Source organism: Arachis stenosperma, chromosome 8 (assembly GCF_014773155.1).
Source record: "Arachis stenosperma cultivar V10309 chromosome 8, arast.V10309.gnm1.PFL2, whole genome shotgun sequence".
NCBI classification, from domain to species: domain Eukaryota; kingdom Viridiplantae; phylum Streptophyta; class Magnoliopsida; order Fabales; family Fabaceae; genus Arachis; species Arachis stenosperma.
Genome location: NC_080384.1, coordinates 43,139,959 through 43,151,162, shown reverse-complemented (window position 1 = coordinate 43,151,162; position 11,204 = coordinate 43,139,959). Strand labels below are relative to the sequence as shown.

At 30.8% G+C, this 11,204-nt stretch overlaps 1 protein-coding gene across 1 annotated transcript; it reads right to left on the bottom strand.

The window, feature by feature from the left end:
• Positions 1 to 2,103: 2,103 nt before the first annotated feature.
• LOC130946023 (GDSL esterase/lipase At1g54790-like) lies at positions 2,104 to 9,250 on the bottom strand. The gene is made up of 8 exons (XM_057874705.1): positions 9,010 to 9,250; positions 7,681 to 7,881; positions 7,398 to 7,567; positions 7,029 to 7,299; positions 6,345 to 6,560; positions 4,981 to 5,080; positions 2,721 to 2,854; positions 2,104 to 2,633 (listed from the first exon to the last, which is right to left on the bottom strand). Exons 1-8 carry the CDS (start codon positions 9,248 to 9,250, stop codon positions 2,104 to 2,106), a joined length of 1,863 nt encoding a protein of 620 aa, XP_057730688.1.
• Positions 9,251 to 11,204: the final 1,954 nt, after the last annotated feature.

Genomic DNA, 11,204 nt, shown 5'->3' with positions numbered 1-11,204 from the left:
ATAAAATATATTTTTTATTATTTTGTATGGAATAAAATATTTTCTTTCATTTATAAATTATTATTGACTATGTAGAGTATTTTATTTAAAATTTGAGTACATGGATGTATTTACCTAAGTTATTAGAACATTACAAATTTGTATAGTAGTCCTAACATTTTTTAAGCCATTTTTTTAAATTGTTTTGCATAGGATAAAATATTTTTTGTAGTATAATTTAAATAAATTTATTAAAAAATATTCATGAGCTATTAAAAATGGACAAAAGAGTATTGTATGGAATTCGAATTGATAGATCACAAATATTTTAAAGAAGTCTCATAATTAAATATTTTGTTAGCTTTTTTTAATGTATGAAATAAAATATATATTTTTTATTTTTAAATTATTAATTTTTTTAATAAATTTTTTTTAATAAATTATTAATTTTTTAACAGCATAGAAATTACTATGTGTGTAATTCGAACCAAGCTGTTCGAATTAGTGTGTGCGTGTGTATTGTGTATAATTCGAACCTATTTGGTTCGAATTAGTGTGTGCATGTGTTTGTGAATAGGTTCGAATTATGTAGAAATGGAGTTCGAATCAAGTTGGTTCGAACTACATATAAATGTGCATTGGTGTATTCACGAAGCAGATTTTGATTTGGCGGATTTGTGTAAAATTTTTCTCCCCTTGGTTTATTATTGTGATTTACCCACAAAATCGTCTTTAAAATTTAAAATTAAGTTTTAAAATAATTTTTTTACTTAAATTTTAAATTTTTAGACTAAATTATTCATAACAAAAAAATTATAAAATTACAAAAAATAAAAGAAAGAGAGTGTTTATGCTCATGCGAACGAAGAAAGAAAGAAGAAAGGAGAAAGGAAGAAAAAGAAGAAGTTATCCATGATCCACCTTGTTTTCGCTGCCAAAAATTTAAAACCAAGTTAAACTTTAGGAACCATTTTGTATGTAAAAAAAAGGTTGGGAACGAAAAAAGTTTTTGACCTATACTTTAGGGACCAAAATCGTACTTAACCTTTTCGTTATTTATTACTAATGGAATGACCAAAGTTCTGAAAATCGGACCTGTCATCAAACTATTCTAACTATTAATTCACTGATTTATTGGTCTAATCCATTTAATTGTGGTTCAACTGAAAAAAAATTTTATAATAAAATAATAAATTATAAATAAACAGTTGAAATATGATTATAATCAAATATAAACTTTAAAATATCTTCTAAATTTAAAATACTACAGCAATCAAAATCTAATATAACTTTTAATCTCATCAATTATTAACAATTTATCACTCATTAGTCATTATATTACTATTGAACTCATTAAGATAGTCACAATAAACAAAAGAAATTCATTGAATTAACTAAACCAATAACAAATATTCGTTCATTTACTTATTTAGTTAATTGAGTTAATTCAATTCATCTACTTCTTCATCTATTTATTTAATAAATCTTAAGAAATTGTATAAAATTAATCTTTTTTTTTTTGTCTAAACATGCAAAGAAACAAAGCAAACACTATCCTATATTTGAGCAGATGATTTGTTGGAGATCAACACAAGGCTCAGACCAAATAATATTATTAGAGTTACTCTTGACACCATATCTAGCCATCCAATTCGCAGCTCTATTTGATTCTTGGGACACTCACTCAAAGTGAACAAGCTAAGATCGAGATAAAAGTTCCTAAATCTTGTGAACCAAATCTATTAATTCAGATGAATACCCACTTGTAATGTCAAGGCAATCTGTTTCACATATAATATCCCTCAAACCGTAATTCCAAACTAAAACCAACTCCCTTCAAGCAGCAAATAATTCATATATGATAATAGATCAGGGAAAATACTATCAGAGCAGCTCGAGATCCAACCACCTTTAGAATCTCTAATAATACACCTGAATTCCGCTACATTTGAATCTAGATACAAGCTTGCATCACAATTAACTTTAAAACTATTGTCTGCCGGTAGTTTCCAGCACAGGCGATTTTGGAGAGATTTAAAGGCATAGTTTCGATTTCTATAAACCTGTAAGTCCTTGGCGGTAATTCTGGCCAAGGCAACAACCTTGTAGTCTGTCCAAAGGTTATCAATATTGAATGTCATTGCACCTATGTCTCCATACCCACCAAAGCCCTGCACCAAAAGACGCCTCATTGTTAGCCAAGGCCTTCCAAAACCACTCTTCCAGAGCAGTACCAGCCGTCGAGTCCAGAATACCAGGATCCAACATATGCCAAATTGCCTTTGATCGTTCACGATCTCTAAGGCAATGTTCCATTGTTTCCTGCACCTTGTTACATCTCTTACACATATTTGAAGAAGCTAAATACCGCTTGAATCGAAAGGTCTCAGTCGATAGAGTATCATATAAGCCAAGCCACATAGTGAATTTGAACTTCTTTGGAATGTTAGTATTCCACATCCAGTTCCAATTGCTATTGGCATTCCAATACAAGGTTTTCTCTAATAACCATCTATAATCCTCCCTTGCACTATACTTTTTTATTGCTGCAAGATACCACTCCCACCGTGACTCCAACTCAGTCGAACTAGGATATCTCAGACCACAAATAAACTGCTTAATCTCATGTGGAATAGATGTGGTAAGACTATCAACTGCCCAAGATACCTCTTTTCATAAGTCAGCCACTATGAAATCTGATTTAGAAATATGCACATAAGGAACAAGGTTGCTAAGCTTACCAAAAAGAGTCCATTCATCATACCAAACTAATTTGTGGACATCTCCAACATTCCAATGAAGTCCTTCCTTGAGATACTCATAGGCACTAACAATGTTCTTCCAGGTAGCCGATGAAGAATTTCTACTATTTTCGCTTATACCAAATTGATTTTTGAGATATTTATGCTTCAGAACTTGCACCCACAACTTCTTGCTATTATTTAGACAATCTCATACTAATTTTTCTAGAGGCGCCATGTTAGCACAGGAAGTATCCCTAATATCCAATCCTCTTGTCCTTTTAGGAGTTACGGCAATCTCCCACCTAACCAGAGGTAGCCCTTTTCCGGTTGCTTTCAAAGAATCAATTTTATTACATGCATACTTCGGGAGAAGAGAAATTTGTATGTCATAAACTGGGATAGAGGCCATAACCGATTTGACAAGACAAAACCTCCCTGCCTTATTCAGCAGGCATCGTTTCCAACTGGAGAGCTTTCTCGAAATTTTTTCAATAATCTCCTAAGCTGTCCTTCTGGAAGCTCTGGCATGACCAATGTTAATTCCCAAGTATTTACCCAAATCATTGCAGAACCGAATGTTAGAGACCCTTGAGAGAACCTTATTCCTCCTCTCCAATATTCTCTTGGAATACTGGGCCTTCGACTTATAAAGATTTACCTTCAAACCTGACGCTCTAGAAAACAAGTCTAGGAAATGCATAACCTCTATTACTGAGCTTTTGATGCTTTACAAAAAAGCAAGAGGTCATCTACAAATATCAAATGAGAGAGTCGATGTCCGTTTAATTTCTAGAAACTGCTATCGGATTCCACGAACCATGGAAAACTCTATGAGAGATAAAGCAGACAAGCATTTTCATACAAAGTATAAATAAGTATGGAGACATGGGATCTCCTTGCTCAACCCTCTCTTTGGATTGAAATTTTGGAGCATGTTCCCATTTCGCGAAACTGGCAGCGAAGAAAAAGTCACACAATTTAATATAACATTAAGGGTAGCCTTTGGAAACCCAAATCAGACCAAAGTAGCTTCCAAAAAATGCCAGTCTACCCTGTCATAAGCTTTTTCCAAGTCAATTTTGAACACCATGGTCCCTTTTCGAGATTTAGTGTTCCTCATGAAGTGCATAATCTCCTGAGTAATGATAATATTCTCTATGGTTCATCTCCCTAGAATGAACCCACCTTGTAAAGGACCAATGATCTCCAACAGAAAAGTTCTGAATCTGTTAACTAGAACCTTTGTAACAATTTTATAAATTACATTAGATAAACTAATAGGAAGAAATTTCCGTAAGGAAGAGGGAACTTCCACTTTAGGAATTTGAATAATGAGAGTATAAAAAATAGCCGCATTCATTGGCTCACCCTCAAAGGCTCGCTTGATCAGTCCACACACATTATTTCTAAGAGAATCCTAAAATTCTTTGTGAAAAATTGCTTGAAATCCATCTGGCCTTAGGGCTTTAAACGAACTCATGGTCATCACAGCTCTTTTAAACTCTTCAGACATCATTGGTTCCACTAGCTTTTGACGAGCCTTAGTACCAAGGATGGGTAGGAAAAAGGCCCGATGGCATCCAAGTCAATATCCTCCCTTGTAGAAAAGAATTTTTTAAAGTAAGAATTTGTCACCGTTTCTAAAGTCAAAGTCTCCGTGGCCCAAGATCCATCCTCCAAAAATAACTCATGAATCTTGTTCCTCTTTCGCCTGATAACTGTTTGCAGATGAAAAAATTTTGTATTTCTGTCTCCACATCTCACCCACTGTTCTCTAGATTTTTGGTACCACGACATCTCTTCTTGAAGAAGGATAGAATTCAGTTCCTGATGCAAAATTTGCTCTTTGATCCTAAGCTGTTGATCCTCCCGACTATCCAGAGTAATCTGAACGTCATTCAAAAGACTCTCTAGCTCCCTTTTCTTAACAAAAATGTTGCCAAAAATCTTTTTTATTGAAACTAGTTGCATCTTTCTGAGCCCCCAACAAACATTTGACCACATTTAGAGCTCCCTTATTCCAAATTGTATGAACAACATTTCTAAAAAGAAGATGAGTCATCCATGCAGCCTGGAATCTGAATAGGCAATGGGCCTTGGTAGCCCTCTCTGCCATCTTGCACCTAGTGAACAACGGGCAATGATCAGAGTGAAGGAGCGCCAAAACCTCAATATAAGCCTCCGGAAATATTAGTCACTAATCCTGGTTGATGACTGCTCTATCAAATTTCTTAGCCACCTGCACCCCACCTCTCACCTTCTTGTACCAAGTGAATCTTCTCCCAATAACCTCATATCAAATAATCCAGACACCCCTCCTAAGACATTAGCCTCAACAACACCAACACCTTGATAACCTAGATTATTCCAAAAAGATTTCATCCTCTTGAAAGGAATATGTGTTTCAAACAAAATAAAAAAAATAGGGTGAAATTTATTCACTAACTCTTTACTATGAACCCGGCCAATTTATTAGAGGCCCCTCTAATATTTCAAAATAAAAAGCTTAAATCTAAATAATCTATAAAATAATTGTACTGTAAAAAGGACCAACCTCAGCCGAAATTTTCTGACGAGATGATAAAGATCCACCATCATATCCCCTTAAGACTTGCTTGTCCTTATCCGGTTGTTGCCCGATTTGTCTGTGTACCTCCACTGGCAACCTTTCAAATTCACTGATTTGCTGTTTGATGACATCACTAAGGCAGTTTGGAGTCGACAGCAAATTCTACAAAGAAGGGTGCAACTTCTTGTGCCCGTTTTTTATAATGGCAGTGAAAGTCGGCACTGCAACAAAGACAACTTTGCCCCTTCACCCGTTGCTGTTTGAAAGATGCTGTGCGTGCTTGAGAGGAAGAAAAAAATCTATCAACCGACCTGGTCTTCACTCCTGATCCGACTCCTCTCATACGCGGTCCAAAATCACGGTCTGGCCAAATTTCTAATTTAAATACAATGACATTTTGTCTTTAGAGGTTTGTTGGGTTTTATTTAATTGGCCCAATTATCTTCTCCTTTTATTACTGATTTTGGTCCAATCAACCTTATCTCTCAAATGTCGAGATTCCACTTCCTTCCAATTCCTCCCCAATATCCGCAACTATCAATGAATCTTTAGGATTGCATCCAAATTCAAACTGATCCTAATTTATGTACCATTCATTCATTCGTTACTTATGTATCATATATATATGTATTATTACCTTAGCTTATACTTTATAGCATCAAATTACCTCCAAGAGTCCAAGCTCACTAAGAAATTTGGAATAGAGAATATTTTATTTTATTTGTTTATTTATTAATTTTAACTCAGCCTGCAGCACTGATATATATAAAAGATGGTGAATAGTTTACTCAGTATCATGAATCGTCTTGAATGTAATTATTAATTATCTTACAATCCTAGAACATTATCACCCATACTTTGTTACATGTTAACAATCAATCTTTAAAAGCATAAAAATAAGAGTGTATGTGACTGTCATTCAAGGTTATTAATCAACTGCTTCTTTCACTAGATATTAGTATACATAATTAAATAATGGTTTGTAGCATACAAATTGGACAACGAAAACTTGTCCTTTAAAAGAGAAAGACTTTTGGGTTAGAAAGGAGCACAATTAAAGTATTTTCCACTAAGAATTTGTGAAGCGACATAATTATTTGCAGCATCAGTGTAATGAATACCATCCCAGCTTACGTAGTCATCCATATTAGAGCAAGGCAATCCCATCATTATGCTTCCATTGTTCAACATCTTTGCTAAACCACAACTAACTTCAACATTCAGTTTTCCTCCACTTCCACAACAACTCTTTATTGGTTCCCTAAACCCTGCAAATAAATATATATGCACAAAAATAAATTACCTTAGCTTTTATTAATTACTAAAGCCCTATATTTGCAGTTGAATTTGACGCATTTTAAGTCAATAAAAAATGAATTATTATTTGTGATTATGAAAATTTTAAATCATAAAAAGAACTTGATATTTATAAAAAAAAATGGGTTAGTTTAAGGGCAATTTTATCAAATTAATTCAATTTTAATTTTGATGAATATATAGTAAATTGACCTTTAAATTTTTTATAAAAATATTATGTATACAATAAAAATCAACACTAAATTATATATTGTGTATAAATATGTATATTGTTTACATATTTTTTAATATATATTTTATATTTTTAATATGTATTATATTTAGATTTATTTAATTAGTGATTGATTTTTAGTATACACATAATACAATGATTTATTCGATAATCTATAGAATATTGCTATGAAGAAAGAGATACTAACCAAGTTTAGAATAGTTTGTAATGAGGTTTAATTTTATAGCAAAGATATCAACATGTGTCACGGTTGCATTGGGATATTGGAGCTGGAATTTGTCGCAAAGATTACGGAGTTGTAGGTTGAATGTGGTAGCAGCTTCGTTATATGAAATAACGCATCCATGTTTGTCAAGCTTTGAAGGATCACTTTCAAATTTGGCAACATTCACAGCCAAACATCCAAGTGGACCCGTGTTGTGTATCCAAAAATTTCTAGCACCATTTTCATACAATTTCTGTATCAAACAAACCATTTTCATAAGTTGTTTAGATTTTTCGTTGTCTCTCTAGCAGAATTAATTAGTTTTTTTAGTAGATATTGTTTGAGACAAACCGTTATTGCAGTTTCAAATAATCCAATGATGTTTGGAATTGAAGCAAGAACTTGATCCAATGTTTTGTTGCTTTTAAATGCTAGAGAAAGATCGTTTTGACCAATGTCAATCATGTACAACCCCTTTTTGAAAGCATCCTCATTTGGTAAGTACTTCTTGAGTTTCTTATCTAAATCATTATTATCGAGAGTTCGAGACAAATATAATTAAATATGAATAAATGCATCAAATAATTAAATAGTAAATTCATTAGTTGTGCAAATGGTTGATGAAAACAAGTACCTTTAGAAACTAATTGAAGAGCTCGAGCTTTGAATAGAAGGAATTGAGACACTTGAGTCTCTAAATTCAAGGGAGTAACATTTATATCAGTGGGTTTAAGGATAGTTGAACCTGCTGCTGCAAAATTGCAGCCCTTACTGAAATTTGGCAAACCTAGTGAATATAGATATGGATTGAGGGCTGGCAACCACATCTTTTTCACTGTAAACAACCATAAAAGGAAAACAAATAACTATTATTAGTAAAAGAAACTCTGAGTAAGTTTAGAATAATTTGTTTATATATATATATATATATATATATATATATATATATATATATATATATATATATATATATATAACAAAAAAAATAATAAAAAATAATTAAAATTTATTTTATTTAATATTTATTAATTTTAACAATAATCAATAGATATTAAATAAGACAAGTTCTAATTATATATATTCTATAACAATATGCTAAAAAACAAAGGAAATGAAAGACAATATATAACAGATTCAGACATTTTAAATAACTTTTATTGTATAATTATGACAAAACTCAACATTAAATTTAAAATATAAATTATTTGAATTATGGATACAAAAGTACGAGAAATAAATTCTCTTCAATTTTTTTAACACTTGAGAAAATAAAGTGTCTCTCATCTTTAATTCTATAAATGAGACCAAAAATAAATATGAGAGAGAATAATAAAAGATTAAATTTAACATTAGATATTATCTAATTTTTTTCCACTAGAGAGAATCCAGTGCGAATTCAAAATCATAAATGTATATAAATAAGCGAATTCTGGAATAAAGATGAATTCAATAACTATAATAACTAAATTGTTGACTACTCATCTTAATTGTTGACTATAAATAGATAAATAGATTCTTAATTGGTCTCTTTTCTGCAACCAGCCAGTAAGAAGAAGTTCACACCATAAAAATATTAGTGATTTCTTATTGATGTCAATTTTAAAAAAGGGTTCAAGTTGGCATAAACAATTAGTTAGAATTCAATGAGCAATCAATAAAAATTTTATATTGTATAAATGTGCTTAATGGAGAGAACGTGTGTGTGTTTGTTATTTGATTTTTTTTTTTAAATAACGGCATTTTTGTAAGAGTATCTTAACTTTGTTTTTTGACATTTATATGATATTTTTATTATTTGCACTGAAATTATTTTCATCAACACAAAAAAGCAAAAAAAAAAAAAAGAAAAATCTTACCATTATTCAATTTTCATGCCTATAACTTATCTAAGCAACTATTATGATTATAGTAATTAATAGTAGGAATGTAAGTTTTAAATAGATATGAAGAAAATGTTAATTACTTAGAAAGTCAAGAATGAGACCGCCATTACTCCATCTTCCAGAAACTTTGAAGTTTCCTTTTGGAGCGGGGGGAAATTGCATGCCCATCAAAGTTGCTTGTCCACCTGTATCCGAATTCGAGTCACCGAAATTAAAAACTGATGGGTACCTAAACTTTGCTGAATTCACCACACCCAAACACAATATGAGAAATAACAAAACTTGGAAACCCACAACATTATTATTCTTGGAAATCATCATCTTCTGTAGCTGAGACTCGATTATTACAATCTACAATTCTTAAATGCAATATGCCTATCGATTTTTTTGGTTGTATTTATAAAATGTAATGTACATAACAAACCAACCCCACAATTAGCCATAAAGGGATAGATGCTTATTAATTTAACTACTTGCTTTTGTAAAACTGCTATTATTATGTATATAACAAATGTAACCAGCACATATAGTTAATTAAATTGCATTGGTATGCTTCACATGCAACTAATTAATTCAGAAGAATTAGTTATTTAATTCTGTTGTTCGTTACAAGTTGCAAAAAGAAACTACACAATATTACAAACATTGAGAACTAAAGTAAATTATAATTTGTTTTTTTTTAATGTATTTATTTTTTATTTTGTATTCTTTAATTATTATTGAAATATGTATAATTTTAAATAATATAAACACATAATTATAAATATTACATATAAAAAATTACAATCCTGCTACGTTACCAATAACATATTTGCCAACTTTTGCCAACTCTTGTTTATGACTGTAGTTAATGAAAGTGTATTTGTGGATGTGTCTAATAAAAATATTTTTTATGTGTGTGTCTCATGAAAGTGTCTTTATAGATGTATTTTCTGGATGTGTCTCTTTATACATATGTTTAAAAAATACTAATTAATTATTATTGGTAATAAGTTAGCAGATAGTATATTAGTATCCTATACTTTTCCAAAAAATTATGAATATTAAGTTTAATAAAATAATGTGTTATTGTATGTTTCAATGTTCATTTAATTTTGGGACCTAGGCAAATTTTGACATAGGAGAGTTGTTTCGTTCTTCCAAATGGATTCGGCTTGTAAATAGTTTGGGACCTAAGCTTGAGAGTTATTTCATCAATGACCACAAAAATGATGAAGAAGGCCAAGGTGGTGATCACGATTCAAATGCAGATCTTGTAGATGTTCTACTAAAATTTGTGGATGATGCTAATAATGGTATCAATCAAGATATTTGCTTAACTGAGGGCAACATCAAGGCCATAATCCTTATAATTTTGTTGCATTGGAAGATAATAATCCTGCTGGTTAATTGTTCATTGACTTAGATGAATAATGCTTAGTTGCATGAACTTCCTTTACAACATTATATTTTCTTTATCTTAGATGTATTTAATTATAAATATTATTATGTCAGTAAAAGCTAAGTAATTTTTTTTACAATCATTGTACGAACGATTATATATAAAAAAACATATATAATTAAATGGCTACTGTATATAATTATTTATATTATTAATAATAAAAATTAAATTCTGTATAGTATATATGTTTGGTATTCGATTTGTTTAACGACTTGGTTTGATGCTTGTATGGCAGGATGCAAAGATTTGTTTCTCAGATGATGTGTAGCCGGATGAATTCAAATTCATAGATATCAGAATGCTTCATTCTCATTGTATTGTAAACTAAGAAAACAGAACTGTTGTGTATTTGCATAAGAAGAATGGGAAAACAAATATATGAAAGCAATGACTTACAGCCATCAATTAGTATTCAGTAACTTATTTGGGATTCTAAGAAAGAAAGGGGGAAAAAATACATAGCAAGATTCACTCAACAATTTGAAAGAGAAAACGCATCACAAGTTAGAACAACAAATAGTTCATCAATAGAAGAAAAGGAATCGAGTAACAGAGAAAAAAGAAGGTGTCTATTGTGGATGTGGCTTTGAAGTCCCTATTAAATTTATAATCATTAATTTAATTTAATGATCATAAATGATCACAATTTAACACTTGATACTCTCAATTTTTACTCCAACTGGTTGATCATCATTATTCATGACTTACCATAGATATCGATAATTTGTGCAATAAATGTAAACTGCTTATAAATTTGAATTTGAATCCTTTATCTAAATTTTAAATTTATATTTTAAAGAGTAAAATATAATTTTTCATTTTTAAATGATTTTT